Genomic DNA, 19,216 nt, shown 5'->3' with positions numbered 1-19,216 from the left:
ATAGACCGATCCCTTGATTTACGGTCTTGGCCCCATAAAAGGTGCATTTACTATCCGATTTCTCTGATATTTGACACTGTGACTTATGTTAGCCTTTCGACTTCCGTGTCCTGTATGGTTCAGATCGTTTTGTATTTGAATATAGCTGCCAAAAAGACCAATATTGAACCAAATTGAACAAAGACTTATATTTATTAAACCACTCAAGGTCCGTTCCGAATTTGGGTGCATAAATAATGAATTTTTCACCGGATTATGGTGAAAGACGGTTTACATATATACCCGAGGTGGTGGGTATCCAAAGTTCGGCCAGGCCGAACTTAATGCCTTTTTACTTGTTTGCTCCTTAAGTGGATAACTACCCACTCTCTGAACCCCGCCCTCTATTCGAGTTCAAACCTAGAAGATCGTGTCGCCGACTAGAGTACTAATTAAGATTTCTATACCTGAGTTCCCCTGGACGTCCCCGAGAAGACCACTTCAAACATATCGGGAGAGGCCCCACTGCAGGTTGGAGTACTTACCAAGGTCTCCACCCCGAAGTCTCTGGGCATCCCAGAGGAACTAACCTTCCCACTTGTCTTAGACGCCTGAACCAATGCCATACGGATCTGCGATATTCTTTTCTAGACTTAGAAGAATTAAGTCATCGCAGATCAATAAAACTAAGTTAAAACCAACGCTCTCCCATTTTTCTCTATCTGTTCCGAAATCAATAAATTTCTGTGACGAACACTCGGCCCCGGCGAGTAAATAACCTGTCGTTACAATACCAAAGCCGATTCGATCAACTATATGCTAGTTTTATTCATAGATTCACTATTCATGGGGGTATTTTATTAACTCTTGCCACAGTCCGGTTTGAGTGCTGGATAATATGGGAAAAGAATCTGATAAAGACACGAATCAGACATTCCAAAGCAGATACGTCAGGGCCAAATTATGTGGCAACAGGAATCGACTTCGTCTGTTTTATCACGAAAGCTATCCATTTTGAACCCGTAAGTGGTCCTTCGAAGTCATATATATCAATAAAGAGTTGCGTGACTGACTGATTGCTGACTGATCACCGCCCAGCCCAAACGGCTAAAGCTAGAATCATGAAATTTTGCACGACCATTGGTCTTAGGTCATAGGCACGGTATAAGGGTGGAATTGATGATGACGGATAGGTTAGATAGGTTATGTTCTTAGGCTCAAAATAAAGAGCGTCTCAAAAACAAGGTTTGGCAAACAAAATTTTGTAAAATCGTACGGTAAGGCGGAGAAATAGTACATTTAGTACCGCAATTGGTACTATTTGGTACTTTCTTTGTAAATTGAACTTACGCTCTGAATTTTGGAACTTAGATACACTATGCCAATCGTAATTGGGTAACTGTAAGAGTTTTTGGAATTTGTACATTTAGGTACTAAAAAAAAGTACCAAAAAGGCACGAAATGGGTAAACTTTGTTCGGGGCGGATGGATAGAAGTAGAATTTTGAAAATTGACTTAAGAGACATCTGGTGCAAAAGGATGAGGGTGAAAAGAAGAAATGAAAAAATTGTACAGATAACGGGAGAAAACGTACGTTTAGTACCGCAATTGGTACCATTTGACACTTTCTTTACAGATAAAGCTAGAGGTCTGAAATTTGGCATATAGGTACAACTAGGAAATATATGATGGGTGACTAAATGATCTGTTAAAAATTCGTAAATTTTGGTACCAAAATTGGTGCCATTTAGTACTTTTTTTCCAAATGAAGCTAGAGGTCTCACATTTAGCATGCAGGTACAACGAGGAAAAATATAATGGATAACAATGATCTTTTTATACCCACCACCGAAGGATGGGGGTATATTCATTTTGTCATTCCGTTTGCAACACATCGAAATATCCATTTCCGACCCTATAAAGTATATATATTCTTGATCAGCGTAAAATTCTAAGACGATCTAGACATGTCCGTCCGTCTGTCCGTCTGTCCGTCTGTCTGTTGAAATCACGCTACAGCCTTTAAAAATAGAGATATTGAGCTGAAACTTTGCACAGATTCTTTTTTTGTCTATAAGCAGGTTAAGTTCGAAGATGGGCTATATCGGACTATATCTTGATATAGCCCCCATATAGACCGATCGGCTGATTTAGGGTCTTAGGCCCATAAAAGCCACATTTATTATCCGATTTTGCTGAAATTTAGGACAGTGAGTTGTGTTAGGCCCTTCGACATCCTCCGTCAATATGGTTTAGATCGGTTCAGATTTGGATATAGCTGCCATATAGACCGATCCACAAATTTAGGGTATTAAGCCCATAAAAGCCACATTTATTATTCGATTTTGCTGAAATTTAGGACAGTGAGTTGTGTTAGGCCCTTCGACATCCTCCGTGATTTTGGCTCAGATCGGTCCAGATTTGGATATAGCTGCCATATAGACCGATCATCCGATTTAGGGTCTAAGTCCCATAAAAGCCACATTTATTATCCGATTTCGCTGAAATTTGGGACAGTGAGTTGTGTTAGGCCCTTCGACATCCTTCGTGAATTTGGCTCAGATCGGTTCAGATTTGGATATAGCTGCCATATAGACCGATCCTCCGATTTAGGGTCTAAGGTCCATAAAAGCCACATTTATTATCCGATCTTGCTGAAATTTGGGACAGTGAGTTGTGTTATGCCTTTCGACATCTTTCTTCAATTTGGCCCAGATCGGTCCAGATTTGGATATAGCTGCCATATAGACCGATTTCTCGATTTATGGTCTTGGGCCCATAGAATGCTTATTTATTATCCGATGTCGCCAAAATTTGGGACAGTGAGTTAAGTTAAACCCCTCGACATACTTCTGCAATATTGCACAGATCGGTTCAGATTTGGATATAGCTGCCATATTGACCGATATCTACGTTTTAGGTTTTGGGGCCATAAAAGACGCATTTATTGTCCGATGTCGCTGAAATTTGAGACAATGAGTTTGGTGAGGCTCTTCGAAGCCCTTCTTCAATTTTGCCGAGATCGGTCGAGATTTGAATATAGCTGCCTTATAGACCGATATCGCTATTTAAGGTCTTGGCCCCATAAAAGGCGCATTTATAATCCGATTTCACTGAAATTTGACACAGTGACTTATGTTAGGCTTTTCGACATCCGTGTCGTATATGGTTCAGATCGGTTTATTTTTAGATATAGCTAGTGTACTTTTAGTTTTTGGTCCAAATCGGAACATATTTTGATATAACTGATATGGGACATAAGGTATGAAATTTCCACCGAATTTTGATGGAAGGTGGTTTACATATATTCCCGAGGTGGTGGGTATCCAAAGTTCGGCCCGGCCGAACTTAACGCCTTTTTACTTGTTACAATTCGCACCTTAGGGTACCAAAATTGGTACGATTTGGTACTTTCTGTGCAGATTGAGCTAGAGGTCTGAAATTTGTCTTGGAGGTAAATCTTGGAAAAACACGATGGACGACTAAATGCTTTCTTAAAATTGGGAACATTTTGGTACTAAAATTGGTACTATTTGGTACTTTCTTTATAGATGGAGCTAGAGGTCCGAAATTTGTCATGTAGGTACAACTAAGAAATTAATGATGGGTGACTAAATGATCTATTCGAATTCGTACATTTTGGTACCAAAATTGGTCCCACATTGTACTTTCTTTTCAGATGGAGCTAGAGGTCTGAAATTTGGCATGTAGGTACAGCTACGAAATATATAATGGGTGGCTGAACTATCTATTCACAATTCGAACATTTTGGTACCAAAATTGGTACTATTTGGTACTTTCTTTACAGATGGAGCTAAAGGTCTGAAATTTGGCTTGCGGGTACAGCTAGGCAAAATATGATGGGTGACCAAATAATTTATTCACAACTCGTACATTTTGGTACCATTTGATACTTTCTTAGGCTTTCAAAATTGGTATACAGCTACACCTTAAGTAGAAATTTTGGGAGACCAAAACATTTTTTTCCAAAATCGTACATTTAGGTACTAAAATATACCAAATGGTACTTTCTTTACGAATTGAGCTAAAACGCTCAAAATTAGGATTCATTTGTACCTTGACAATATGTATTAGGCGACTTAATGATCTTTCCGATATATTTTTATTCTTGGTACTATTTGGTACATTCTTTACTGAAGGGGACAAATTTCTGAAATATGTTAGCTTTCTGTTACATTAACCCTAAATGATATGTTTCTTGTCAATTAAATATCATCAATCTGTCTACAAAAAAAGCAAAATAAAAAATAAAATTTATTTGATTTTAAGATTTTTGCCAATAAAACGAAAATGTCCAATACTCCGCCTAGAGGTTCCCTATTCGCCGAGGGACGACGCTATTCAAAAAGTCCATTGGATATGCCAGTGGATCATAGGCGCACCACCATTTACTCTCAGGGTATAGTAAAAGCTGAACGCTATTCTCTTGATGAAGATGTGCCCATTACCAGCAAAACTTGCCCACAGTCGAACCAAGAATATGGTCTGTATTTCAAAAAGTTGGCTATTGAAAAAGAAAAACTGCCCCATTTTGATTATCCTATTGAGACTGAAAGATGGCTGACGCTGACAAGGAAAAATGGTAAACTACATAAATTTCCCTTTGGGGCGGTATTGCCAAAAGTTCATCTGGAAAAAAGACCTCGGGCCAAGCAATTGCCCCGAGATGTGGCTACGGAACGACGCAGATTTCTATACAGTAGAGTAAATCTGAAAGAAGAACTGCAAAATGAAGGGGTCTCCTGTATAGAGCTCTTACCCACCGAAGAACAATACTATATGCTATCCGAGAATGCTTTTGAACATTTTCTGCCCTTGAGCTTTTTTGATGACACGGATTTTGATGGTCATTCCCCTAAGGCATGGCTAAAGTTGGGTGAGGTGGCCGAAGAGCAACAGATATATCCTTTGCCAGCTAAGGCATTTCTACCGATCAATCAAAGCCTCATGGAGTACGAGTGGCAAGATGCTGCCGTAAGTGGTTACGAGAGTGGCTCTGGTAAGTGGAGTGCTATGGTTTTGGCTGATGAGCGCGTTTACCAAGTGCCCAAGATTCAAATAATGTTTTTGGCTGAAAATCCTTGGATCTTTGTGAAACGCTTGAAACTCGCTATTGCCGAACGCAACAAAGCCGAGACATTGCTAATGATGAAATCTCTGGTGGATTGTTTTCTACTGCTGGACATAAAGAAAGACCAGTGCTATACAAACGAATTAGTCGATAGGCTCATGGCAAAGGTGGCTATCAACGAAGGTGTATTTTATCAAGAACTACGCTTGGAGATATGTTTATTAGAGGAACGTTTAAAGGCTTGTGATGAACTGAAGCAATTAGTTAAATTGACTCCCGATGTATATGCAAAATTTTCGGAGAATATTATCAGAAGTTATTTGCCTAAACATTTTCCTGCGCTTACCACAACTAAGGAGAGATCAATTATCCATCAAATGGAAATACAAATAGCTGAACGAAAACACAGTGTGCTGACCTATTCCCTTTATTATACGCAAGGAGGCATTATTGCCATGTCCCATGTTGCCACAGAATGTTTGTTCATAGAATCCATGAACCTTTTTGTTTGCAACCCCACCAAGGCTATGCCGCTGTCTGAATTTCTCACTGTTCAACAGCAGCAAAGTACTCAAGTGTCCAACTATTTGAAGCAAACCTGGCCCACTAAGATTGCCTTCGGCATAACCAGTGTTCTACAGGTGGTGGGCGGGTGGTTGGACATAAATCTCCACCTATGGAGTGTCTATGAAATGTGCAAGATATTTCGCTTCTTAATACAAGTCAAATTTCGCATGCAAGATTCCATGCAAGTACTGCTAGAAACATCCATAGATCACTTTGTCTATCTGCTAAGTGATCCCTGCTTGCCATTTCTGTCGTTGGCCCAGGACTATCATTGGACCAGTGATTTTATAAATTCCGAATTTCCTTATGCCAAGGCCATATTTTCTTTGGTGATCTCGGTGAATGAGAACAAAGAGGTGATATATTCCACCCAACCTGAAGAATTTGCTTCCGCCTTAAAAGAGGTATTCAAAAAGTCTTTGGAAAAGACCAGCGGTGTGAGGCGCATCGATGCTGAAACCATGACCAATCTACAGTTTGCTCCCGATCTTTTTATACTCACCGTCGAGACTGTAGAAGATCTATTTGTGCGTTGCAATGATCTTCTCCATCAGTGTTATACGAAAGGCATAGTCCCTCTGCGTTCCTATGCCCATAAATATGATCGCTTTGTGGATTTCTATTTGCTACAAGTGTCCTCTTATATGTCAGAGTATAGGGCTGCCCAAAAGCCCTCCATGCAAGTAAAATTGGATGTATTGGAGCATAAACGTTGCAAGGAAGAGATGCGTGCCATTCTTCCCTCCTCCATTACCATTGGACCCTTTCTGGTTATTGTGGAACCCATGAAACAGTACATGATACGCAAACGCATAGAAATCGTTAGACTCATCTTGGCCTACTATGTGGAACGCATGTATGACATCAATGAGGCTTTACTCGAGCGATGCCAAAACATCTACAATCGCATTGATGCTAGGCCTCAGAGTATAGAACATCTGTTTGAAATACGTGACTTTGCCTCCACCATACCCGAGCTAGTGGAGCAACTGAGTGGTGATATACAAGTTATGTGGATTGAATACGAAATGCTGGATGGCTTCTTCTATAATTTGCCCGATCATCAATTTGCCATGAAATGGGAGGCCTATGCCTGGCCCAAGAATATAAATGACCGTTTAAATTCGCTATGGGCTGAACAGGAGTTGGATGTTCAAGAGTTCAAACGTTTACATTTGAGTGAGTGCATTGACTTCAAGGAACGTCTAGAATCTCTTAAGGATGAAATTGAACAGTTTTCTTTGAAGTTTGATGTGAAAAAGGTCATGGAGATTACGGTGGAGGTAAGTGTATATGAGGCATTTATTCCCGCCACCACGGGATGTGTATACTAATCTATTCATTCCGTTTGAAACACCTCGAAATGTTGATCTGATATATTTTTGATCGTCTTGACATTCTATGTCAACTATCCATCCGTCTGTCGAAATCATGATAGTGGTCAAATAAAACAAGTAAAAGCGTGCTAAGTTCGGCCGGGCCGAATCTTATATACCCTCCACCATGGATCGCATTTGTCGAGTTCTTTTCCCGGCATCTCTTCTTAGGCAAAAAAGGATATAAGAAATGATTTGCTCTGCTATCAGAGCGATATCAAGATATGGTCCGGTTTGGACCACAATTAAATTATATGTTCGGAGACCTGTGTAAAATGTCAGCCAATTCGAATAAGGATTGCGCCCAAGAAGTAAAATAGAGAGATCGATTTATATGGGAGCTGTATCAGGCTATAGACCGATTCACACCATAATAAACACGTGTGTTGATGGTCATGACATGGATCCGTCGTACAAAATTTCAGGCAAATCGAATGATAATTGCGACCTCTAGAGGCTCAAGAAGTCAAGATCCCAGATCGGTTTATATGGTTTATATCAAAACAAAACACGTCGTGCAAAATTTCATTCCAATCGGATAAGAATTGCGCACTCTAGAGGCTCGAGAAGTCAAGACCCAAGATCGGTTTATATGGCAGCTATATCAGGTTATGGACAGATTTAAACCATACCTGACACAGTTGTTGGATGTCATAATAAAATACTTCGTGCAAAAATTCAGTCAAATCGGATAAGAATTGCGCACTCTAGAGGCTCAAGAAGTCAAGACCCAGGATCGGTTTATATGACAGCTATATCAAAACATGGACCGACGTGGCCCATTTACAATACTAATTGACCTACACTAATAAGAAGTATTTGTGCAAAATTTCAAGCGGCTAGCTTTACTCCTTCGGAAGTTAGAGTGCTTTCGACAGATAGACGGACGGACAGACGGACGGACATGGCTAGATCGACATAAAATGTCACGACGATCAAGAATATATATACTTTATGGAGTCTCAGACGAATATTTCGAGTAGTTACAAACAGAATGACGAAATTAGTATACCCCCCATCTTAAGGGTATAAAAAGATATCCGCTTGAAATACTTACATACTTTAATTGGCTATGACAGAATATTTGTTCCACTAGCCGAACATAGAATAGCGTTCCAAGCGCCTCGATCTTCATCGCTCATTCTAAAATCTCTGAGACCAAGTTTGGAGGTGTCTCCCACCACTTGATCTTTCCATCGGGCTTTTGGTCTTCCCGGGTTGCATGTACCACCGTGTTTGCCTTCAAAAGACTTCTTTGCTGGAGCTTCTTCCTCCATTCTGACAACATGACCTAGGTAACGCAGCCGTTGTATTTTGATGCGTGTAACTATGCTATCGTCGTCATACAGCTCATACAGCTCGTGGTTCATACGTCGTCTATATTCTCCATTATCGCAAACTGGTCCATATATTTTACGAATAATCTGTCTCTCTAATACTCCAAGCACTGCCTCATCGGCTATCACAAGTACCCATGCTTCAGAACCATATAACAGCACGGGTAGTATCAGTGTCTTGTATAGTGTAATCTTCTTCTGTCGAGAGGTGGCCTTGTTTCTAAACTGCTTACTTAGTCCAAAGTAGCATCTGTTTGCCAGTATTATTCTTCGCTTAATCTCAAAACTGGTGTCATTCTTTTCGGTTACGGCGGTGCCGAGGTAGATAAACTTACTGACTGTCTCAAAGTTGTGGTTCCCAACTTTCTCCATTTTCTTTATCTGCTCGGTTGTGCAAGGCTTTTTGGGAGTTCAAACCATCCATTTCGTCTTATCTCCATTTACTGCCAGACCCATTTTCACTGACTCTCTTTCGATTCTTTCAAAGGCTGCAGTTACTGCTTCTGGTGACCGACCCAAGATATCGATATCGTCGGCATAGGCGAATAGCATGTGTTATCTAGTCATTAGTGTGCCTTATCTATTCACATCTGCATCTCGTTTAGTCTTCTCCAACAGGATATTAAAGAGATCACACGATGGGCTGTCTCCCTGTCTGAAACCTCGTTTGATATTAAATGGTTCGGAAAGATTCTTTCCTATTCTTACTGAGGAACGCGTATCAGCAAGTGTCATCCTGCAGAGTCTTATTAATTTTTTAGGGATACCAAACTCAGACATGGCTTGAAATACCTTTGAATGTAAAGGAGTATCGAAGGTGGCTTTGTAGTCAACAAAGATATGGTAGGTGTTGTTTTGTCCTTCTCGGGTCTTTACCAGGCGCAGTGTGAATATCTGGTCTAGGGTGGATTTACCAGGTCTAAGCCGCATAGATAGGGCCCAATTATCTCATTGACTTTAGGGTTTAATCTTGTATGCCATGGGGAGGAGACTTATTCCTCTGTAGTTGGCACATTCCGTCTTGTCTCCTTTCTTGTGTGCGGGACATAGTATGTTAAGGTTCCAATTATCGGGTATGCGTTCTTCTACTCAGATATTGCGCAGATAAGCTGATGCATACGCCTTATCAGCGTGTCGCCTCCGGCCTTAAATAGTTCAGCGGGTAACCCGTTGGCTCCTGCTGCCTTGTTGTTCTTTAGTCGGGTCACTGATACCTGGACCTCATTCTGACTAGGAGGTAAATATTCTATACCATCATCATTGATTGGTTCTGTGGTATCCACTTCGCCGCCAACGTCGGATACTAGTATTGTAGTTGGGTAAAATGTGCTTTCCATATCCTCAGCATGGTATCTGTGTCAGTTACCAGATTTCCTTCTTTGTCTTTGCAGGAGGATGTGCCTGCACCAAAGCCATCGGTTTGATGTTTAATTCTTAGGTAGAATTTCTGACTCCTGTACATCTCAATTCGCTGACACTCACGTCTTTCCATTTCCTTTTTCTTTCTGCGGAATAGACATTTCTCCTCTCTCCTTTTCTCCCGATAACTCTCCTTCATCTGCTATTGATTGCAGGGTTGCTCTATATGCCGCATTCTTGGCTTCAGTAGCATCTCGACACTCTTGGTCGTAACATGGGTTTCTTGGAGGAGGCTTCCGGTAGCCAAGTATGGATTTCGCGCCATTTTCCATAAAGTGGGCAATGGTTTGCCACTGCTCCATTATATCATCGGTACAAGGAGTGCTTTCATCAAGCAGTTGGGTCTGTCGAGTGGAGTATGCCGCTGCCATTTGTTGTGTTTGAAGCTTTTCAATGTCCAGCTTCTGAGCAGTGGCAGATCGTACTTTCCTCGCCATGTTCAAACGGGTGCGAATCTTTGCTGCAACAAGGTAATGATCCGAATGTATATTCGCTCCACGGATCGATCGTACATCTACACGCTGGATGAATGCCTTCCATCTATCGCAATGTGATCAATTTGGTTCCTCGTGTTTTGATCGAGTGACAAGTGCCTTTGTGAATATTTTTATGTTGAAATCTGGTGCTAATAACTACCATGTTTTTCCCGCGGCAAAATCAATCAGCCTCAACCCATTACTAGACGTTATCTCGTGGAGGCTAAACTTTCCGACTGTTGGACCAAAAATTTCTTTTCTCCCTATCTTCGCATTAAAATCTCCCAGAACGATTTTAATAGCATGGGCGGAGCAGCGGTCATATTCTCTCTCTAGGCGTTCGTAGAAAATATCCTTGGTCTGCTCGTCTTTGTCTTCCGTCGGGGCATGGGCACAAATAACGCTGATGTTGAAGAATTTGGCTTTTATGCGGATTGTGGCTAGCCTCTCATCCACCGGAGTAAAGCTGGAGACAAGGTGTTTCAGTCTCCGACTAACCTCAAATCCACACAGTTCGTCGCCGTTTGGTGTTGCAGTTACGCCATTCCCAGTCCATCGCACTTCCTGTAAGGCGGTAATATCTGCCTTGTACTTCTCTAATACATCCGCCAGCGCATATACTGCACTTTCTCTATAAAGAGTGCGGACATTTCAGGTGCAGATCCGCAAATCATGGTCCTTTTTTTCGTTTGCGTGGGTCTTCAACGTTGGGGGGGGGTCCGTTTTAACTATTCCTTTGTTTCTCATAGAAGTTCTCATAGTTTTTCCGGGGGCGGGTTACTGGTCCAGCGCCCCAACCGCATGGGTTTTGTGGGATTGCACATGTATCCCTTGTTGCGGCGAGCCGCTTGCTCCAAGATCTGAAGCTCGCCTCCAGTCGCCCCTAACCTGGGAACAGACGCTGATGTTGGCCATTGATTATTTGAAGGCGCCAATAACTCGCCTTGTCATTTCGAGTATCATTGCCACTCAGTATTTAATTAAGAGCCAGTGCCACCTGACTCCTCACTGAGACTCTCCTCTCGAAAACCCACTTGAAATTTTGTAACGGAAATTTCTAATTGAAGTATGTCGTTGGCTGCGCCAGGCTCCACTAGCCGATACCGGACGGCTTGCTTGTAATTTTGTAACGGACACTTTTTATTGATGTATTTCGTTGGGTGTACCAGGCTCTACTAGTCAACGCCGGACGGGCAAGAAGGGGCTTTGACGAAAATACCCTGTTCGAGTTTTAAGGACAAGTCCAAACCTATTTTATCTTTACATGACTATAATTTGCCTTGGCCATCGGCCTTCGCTGGCAACCCAATACGCTCTTAAAGAGGTTGGAACAATAAAAGGCGTTTCGCTCTCAGGTTAATTCAAGGTTTGGTTCGAATGATCCTAAAACTCTCACCGATATGAAGAGAGGCTCTCTTATCTGGGTTAAGAGTCTTACTGCACAGGCTATCGCATAGCCACACGTCTAGATTCGGAAGGGCCACGCAGACAGCCAAAAGGCTGAGGTCACCTAGAGGGCATCCCATGTCCAAAAGAACTCAGGCTAGCAATAACAATATGGGTGCAATAACATTTGCTAATGCCGCTAAGGATAGCTTGGTGAATGTAGTTATCGACAAGGGAGTAGAACAGGAGTACCTACCAAATAACAATCGGAGAGGGATAGTTAATGGGCTGTCATCTGTATACTCCGATATCCCTGCCGGATTGCCTGGGCCTCTCCCAGTTTGTAACGTTGGTTGGCAGGTTGGTATCGGTGATGATACAAATTAATTGCTTTCGGGGATCAATGCTCAATTGAGATCTGGTCAGGTACAGCACTGGATTTAAACAAGAAGGATATTCCTTCTAGACCAATGGCATACGCTTGTATACCAAGGATTCCCTCAGATTCTGAAGCCATACTTGGGAGACTAAAGGACGCAACCATCCCAATCTTTCAACCATCGACTGGAAGATCGGTGTTGTTGTTGTTGCAGCCAAATTTTCATGTGGAGGTGGCGATCCTCGTAAAGCTCCAGTAGGTAAACAAGCTCGTTCGGGTCCAAAGGACCAATCGCGGCGTGAACGAGGTGTTCATGTCATAACAAGCATCATAGGCACTCAGTACTTGTGCAAGAGCCGGTGCCGTACGGCCTCTCACTGAGACTCTCTTCGCGATACCGCTGATTGTCCGCGACTGCCGTTGAAGCATATGAAGCATTCCACTATCCGCAACCTGTGGACGTACCCAGTAACTAGCAGCTAAGCTTCTCGTGACAGCATTGAACACCACATAGATCGGACCTCAATGTTCCAGCCTGTGTGGGCTCACCGCATTCCGTGTCGGGATAGATCGGTAGATTTCAGGAGGCTGACGGTGACCGGAGACATGCTGTATTCGTACTTAACTCCGGCTGTCTTGCAAACATCAAAAAGTCTGAAGGAGTTGTATCCTATGTGTTCAAAAAGTTGAGACTGAAGGTGTATAGAAGCGGTGTGGGTGGGGAATCAGGAAGGGACTAAGCAGTTGCTGCTGAACACTTGTCTGAGGAACTATTGATCATATATCTTAAGTCTGGCCAATTAAAGGAAATTAAAATTTCCTGCCACAATCGAGACAGGAGGGGAAGGCATCGAAACAGGGCCCGACAAGTCCTGTGTGTGTGGGTTATTTGGTTGGGATGGGCTCAAGGTGATCGCCAGGGAGAAGGACGGAACTCAAAAGGTACTCTGACAACTGCAACTAATGAAGCATCTAAGGAGGAGTCGTCCACACCACAAATGTCCAGTATCTCGAGGAAGAGTGGATCCAATGCTTTCTCAACTGCCCCTGAATGCCCAATGATACTCATAATGACAAGATCGAACGAATCTTGTGAGGATGAATTCATGGCGGATTCAGAAGACGTGGCTAACGCAACAGTGGTGGAAATTCTGAATACTGACTATAGTTCGGTTTCTGCACATAATTCTGCACCATTGTAAGGCCGCTTCGGTGGCACTAAAGCTCCTTCTGATTGCAGGAGGGTTTGACGTGGAACCATGGAACTAAGAATTCCTAGATTTGAAATACTCAAGGGTAGGGGCAATGGAAGACACAGAGATTGTATTCTTGCAAAGAGTAGTCAAAATGGTTTTCTTCTTCCGTCGCTAAGTGCTAAAGATTCAGTAGTAGCCACTTTTTGAATTAAGAAGTCTTTCTACTGGTTTCATTTGTGAAAAATGTTAGCAAAATCCATGACGGTGGGTTCCTACGATTCGCCACGTTCGAACTTTTTACTAGTTTTTTACACCTACGACCATAGGATAGGGGGTATACTAACCTAATCATTTCGTTTGTAACATCTCGAAATATTGATCTGCGATCCCAAAGGGTATATATTCTTGATCGTCTGGACATTTTGAGTCCATCTAGTCATTTCCGTCTGTCTGTCGAAATTACGATAGCGGTCGAACGCATAAAGCTATCCGCTTGAAATATTGCACAGATACATCTTATTGATGTAAGTCGTTGGGTATTTCAAAAGGGCCATATTGGTTTAGATTTGGATAAAGCTCCCATATAAACCGATCTCCCGATTTGACATATTTACTCCTTAGAAGCCGCAATTGTTATCAGATTGGGCTGATTTTTCATGTGGTATTCCGTTATGACTTTCAAGAACTGTGTAAAGTACGTTCCAATTCGGTCTATAACCTGATATAGCTCCCATATAACCCGATCTCCCGATTTGACATCTTGAGATCGTACAGTCCGTAATTTTTGTCCGTTTGCCTAAAATTTTGCATGTTGTGTACTGTTACTGTTACTTCCAACAACTCGGTTGCAATCGGTCTATAATCTGATATAGCTCCGGTTCTCTCTATTTCACGCCTGGCTCCACCGGAAGTCAAATTTTTTCTCCGATTTGACTAAAATTTTACACAAGGTTTCGGTTACGATTTCCACCAACTGTGTTAAGTACTGTTCAAATCGGCCTTCAACCTGATGTAGCTCCCATATAAACCGATTCTCGATTATCCTTGTTCGATTTCTAGAAGCTTTCATTTTTGCCTGGGTTGACTGAAATTCCGTATTGTGAGTAAAGTCTATAAATCTATGGTGGTGGGTTTCAAAGATTCGGCCGGGCGAACATAGCACGTGTTTACTTCTCTTTTTCGATTTTTTTATAGATCAAGAAAACCTGGAAAACTATTCAAGACTTCCAAAAACTTGGCGAAATTCTGCGCTACCGCCAAGAACTGTTCGAATTAGAGGAATTCTCTTTGGAAAATCTTAACAATACCATAAAAGATTTTTTGCCATATAAAAATTTATGGTATGCCTGTCATGATCTTGTGAAACTAGAGGAAGCCACTATTGGAAATCCTCTGGTCAATATTGAACTCGGCGATGTTGGAGAATCCATAGAGGCCATTACGAATTCATTGCATAAATCATTGAATGAGTTTAACCAGAAACCTGACATTCAAAATGTGGCCTATTATTTTCTCCAGGTTATGGATGAGTTTTTGCCAAAGTATAATGCCATCAAAAATTTGAAAAACGACAATTGGATCTATATGCACTGGCAAGAGTTGGGCCAGCGTTCGGGCATGGACATCAAGTACTCCATGGCTATGAATTTTCACTATTGTATGCGTAAGGGTATAATGGATCATCTGGAGCTGGTTCATGAGATATCGGAGAAGGCTACAAATGAGGCAGATGCTATACGCAAGGCACAGGAGGAAGAGGAAAGACGTAAAGAGGAGGAAAGACAGGCCATATTAATGCGTAAAGCTATGATGAAATGTCGCAGAGATATTTTATAAATGGCTAAATCTTATGGTACTTGTTTAAATCGATTTAAAAATAAAATAAATAATTATATATTACACTGTGGAGCCTTAAATGGTCATGGTATATGGGGTGGGAAATACCAAGTTACGGCGATGGTACTAGGTCACAGGGGCAAAGTCCCAAAAGGGGTGAGAGTTCTCAGATCCTATTTTAAGTATGACCCTTTACGTATGTATATATGGTTCATTACACATGTGTAAACTTAATTAAAGACAAAGATGGATTTATTCGAATGCACCTTAATATTAACCCAAAAACACACATCAGAGATATATTTAAATTTGGGGTCAAGTGCAACTTGAGGTGGGAATGCCGCACCTCAAAAGCCCTCTGTACGGATATATAGACCTTGTAGTACAATATGGGTCTTAACTGAAAGGTATTCAAAAGTGGAATACGAAATTGAACAAATGCTAACGATGCCCTGAGAGTTTTGACATAAAAAAGAGCTTGAATCGGCAGGAACCATGTGAAGGAGTTATGGGGAAAACTACCCTCTAACCAACATGGCGTCTATGAAGGAACGCAAATTTCTGCTTTTCCATCGAAGTCAGGTATTAACCTGGAAAAAATATTTATGAACTCCACCATTTTCGGAGTCATTTTATCTACCGTTTCGTCTTCATCTGAATCAAATTATTCGTCTATTGGTCTAGAGGGGTTTCTATTGTGTGTGGATCGTCTTGACCTATTTGATATCTGGACAATATCTTTACTAGTTGGTCCCTTAATGTCCAGTAAAGGTCAAAGCTATATTTCTTATGCTCCTCGGTTAGTTTGTCCATATATTCATATATTAGTTTCCTAATACTTTCAAATAAACTTGTTAGTATTCCTAAATGTTTTCTGTTTGTTTCAAAGATTTTTTTTTAATTTTTCTTTCTCTGATACTAGAATTGTCTTTAGTAAATCCCATTGAATTTATTTAAATTCCGTTTGAATTTTTACTCTGGTTTAAATATTTTTTCTTAAGGATTTTATGATGCATAAAATATATTTTTACTACAAAATTGAAACCTGCCAAAATGGTGATGGTAACGAGGCAAACTTCAATCAAAAAAAGATTTTCTGATTTTTCCACAACCCTTACCTCGTTTATCACGTTGGCATTTGGATCTACTATTTTCGATTCTGGCTGTCACATTTTCTGGATTTGCACATGGTGAATAAAAAAATATTTCTATTTCTCCTTTGATGTTTTAATAAAAAGAATAAAAAACAAGTAAAAGCGTGCTAAGTTCGGCCGGGCCGAATCTTATATACCCTCCACCATGGATCGCATTTGTCGAGTTCTTTTCCCGGCATCTCTTCTTAGGCAAAAAAGGATATAAGAAAAGAGTTGCTCTGCTATTAAAACGATATCAAGATATGGTCCGGTTCGGACCACTATTAAATTATATGTTGGAGACCTGTGTAAAATTTCAGCCAATTCGTATAAGAATTGCGCCCATTGGGGCTCACGAAGTAAAATAGAGAGAACGATTTATATAGGATCTGTATGGGGCTATAGACCGATTCAGACCATAATAAACAATGTTTGTTGATGGTCATGAGAGGATCCATCGTACAAAATTTCAGGCATATCGGATAATAATTGCGACCTCTAGGGGTCAAGAAGTCAAGATCCCAGATCGGTTTATATGGCAGCTATATCAGGTTATGAACCGATTTGAACCTTATTTGACACAGTTGTTGAAAGTAAAAATAAAATACGTCATGCAAAATTTCAGCCAAATCGGATAGGAATTGCTCAAGAAATCAAATCCCCAGATCTGTTTATATGACAGCTATATCAGGTTATGAACCGATTTGAACCATATTTGGCACAGTTGTTTAACATCATAACAAAATACTTCGTGCAAAAATTCATTCAAATCGGATAAGAATTGTGCCCTCTAGAGCGTCAAGAAGTCAAGACCCAAGATCGGTTTATATGGTAGCTATATCAGGTTATGGACCGATTTGAATCACAGTTGTTGGGTATCATAACAAAACACGTCGTGCGAAATTCCATTCCAATCGGATAAGAATTGCGCCCTCTAGAGGGTCAAGAAGTCAAGACCCAAGATCGGTTTATATGGTAGCTATATCAGGTTATGGACCGGTTTGAACCATACTTGGCACTGTTGTTGGATATAATAAGAAATCACGTCGTGCAAAATTCCATTCCAATCGGATAAGAATTGCGCACTCTAGAGTCTCAAGAAGTCAAGACCCAAGATCGGTTTATATGGCAGCTATATCAGGTTACGGACCGATTTGAACCATACTTGGCACAGTTGTTGGATATCATAACAAAACACGTCGTGCAAAATTTCATTCCAATCGGATAAGAATTGCGCACTCTAGAGGCTCAAGAAGTCAAGACCCAAGATCGGTTTATATGGCAGCTATATCAGGTTATGGACCGATTTGAACCATACTTGGCGCAGTTGTTGGATATCATAGCAAAACACGTCATGCTAAATTTCATTCCAATCGGATAAGAATTGCGCACTCTACAGGCTCAAGAAGTCAAGACCCAAGATCGGTTTATATGGCAGCTATATCAAAACATGGACCGATATGGCCCATTTACAATACCAACCGACCTACACTAATAAGAAGTATTTGTGCAAAATTTCAAGCGGCTAGCTTTACTCCTTCGGAAGTTAGCGTGCTTTCGACAGACAGACGGACGGACGGACGGACGGACGGACGGACGGACGGACAGACGGACGGACATGGCTAGATCGACATAAAATGTCACGACGATCAAGAATATATATACTTTATGGGGTCTCAGACGAATATTTCGAGTAGTTACAAACAGAATGACGAAATTAGTATACCCCCCATCTTATGGTGGAGGGTATAATAATTCTATTTCTGATGTTAATCTTATTGGAACAAATTTTGTAATTAAGAAGAACCCAATATTTGACAATTTTTGTTTAAAAAAAATTTTTTTAATTTGTTTTTATAGTTATTTTAATATTTTTTTATTTTGATTTTGTCACGAGCGATAATCGCTTACAGCCCTTAGAGTGCAGATTTTTACAACTCTTTAAAAGCTAAAGAAGATTATTTTAATATTTGATCAAAGTATTGTTTAAGGAGGAAATCGATTCCCCTTCAATATGTCGAAGCGTTTTCCCAGCTTGGTGGGGGAGAACTAAATATTTACCCATCAGATGAGTATCGCTTTTTCTTTTTTTAATCGCCAGGTGTATCCTCCTCGTCTTTTTGGCGTTTGAACTGCGGGCACCACTGGTTCTTTATCGACTTTGGCTGTATTTTTTGTCCGCTTCCAATATTCAACTATCGTTAGGGGTTTTGGACCTGGCTCGGTCATCTTATCGAATTTTCACATGTGTACGGCCTTTAGTATTCCGATTTTTAATCCACGGTCCTCGGTTTGGACCGAACTGCCCGGACAGTCTTAGCAGTATCTTCTAATATTTTGCGGATAACAACGCAAGGATGTTTTGTTGATTGGAGCAAATCTGGATCAATTGCGACTTTTAGATACGCAAAGTTGGCAGGACCGCCATGTGGAAATAAAAAGAAGTCTTCACAAAGGGAGTTGTTGGATCAGGCAGATTTATGCCTGATGACATTACTTTATTGAATGTCTTTTTGGAAAAATGACATCGAATTTATATTAAAAGATCGGCTCTTCCGGCGTCATTCCATGGTTCCCCAAAATCAATCTTTTCAATACATTTATTACTAATACATACAAATATTTCTTACATCTAAGTTCTTTGTACAAAATATGCATCTAGTGCATTTAAGTCCATTTCTTTATAAGATCAATGCCTTTGTATTCTCCCGAAAAGTGTATAAGAATTGTAGCAATGTCAGCGAAAGTGTTTAGCTGCCGTGACAATGAAAAGAGTTCGCTGGCCACCATGGTTGTGCATTTTCACATTGCTGCTTATTCTTAACTATCGATTGAGCATTCGCTTATGTTGGCTGCTGCTTAGTGTAATTTGACACTCTCTTTGTTTATAGTTGGTTGGTTGGCATGAACACATGAGTACGCTACATAAGGGATCGTAACCTGTATGCTTATAAGGAGACTGAAGCAAGTTTAAACAGACTACGAGGAGGCTCTACGAGAGGGTATATAGAACAAATATTGGAGCGGAATGAGGACTGTA

At 40.9% G+C, this 19,216-nt stretch overlaps 1 protein-coding gene across 1 annotated transcript; it reads left to right on the top strand.

Moving 5' to 3' along the window:
* The first annotated feature begins 4,230 nt into the window (after positions 1-4,230).
* LOC106088476 (dynein axonemal heavy chain 1) lies at positions 4,231-15,123 on the top strand. The gene is made up of 2 exons (XM_013253998.2): positions 4,231-6,921; positions 14,402-15,123. Exons 1-2 carry the CDS (start codon positions 4,291-4,293, stop codon positions 15,041-15,043), a joined length of 3,273 nt encoding a protein of 1,090 aa, XP_013109452.2. The 5' UTR covers positions 4,231-4,290; the 3' UTR covers positions 15,044-15,123.
* The last annotated feature ends 4,093 nt before the right edge of the window (positions 15,124-19,216 follow it).

The sequence above is a fragment of the Stomoxys calcitrans genome, chromosome 3 (genome assembly GCF_963082655.1).
Source record: "Stomoxys calcitrans chromosome 3, idStoCalc2.1, whole genome shotgun sequence".
Classification (NCBI taxonomy): Eukaryota; Metazoa; Arthropoda; class Insecta; order Diptera; family Muscidae; genus Stomoxys; species Stomoxys calcitrans.
This window is presented reverse-complemented; position numbering and strand designations above follow the sequence as displayed.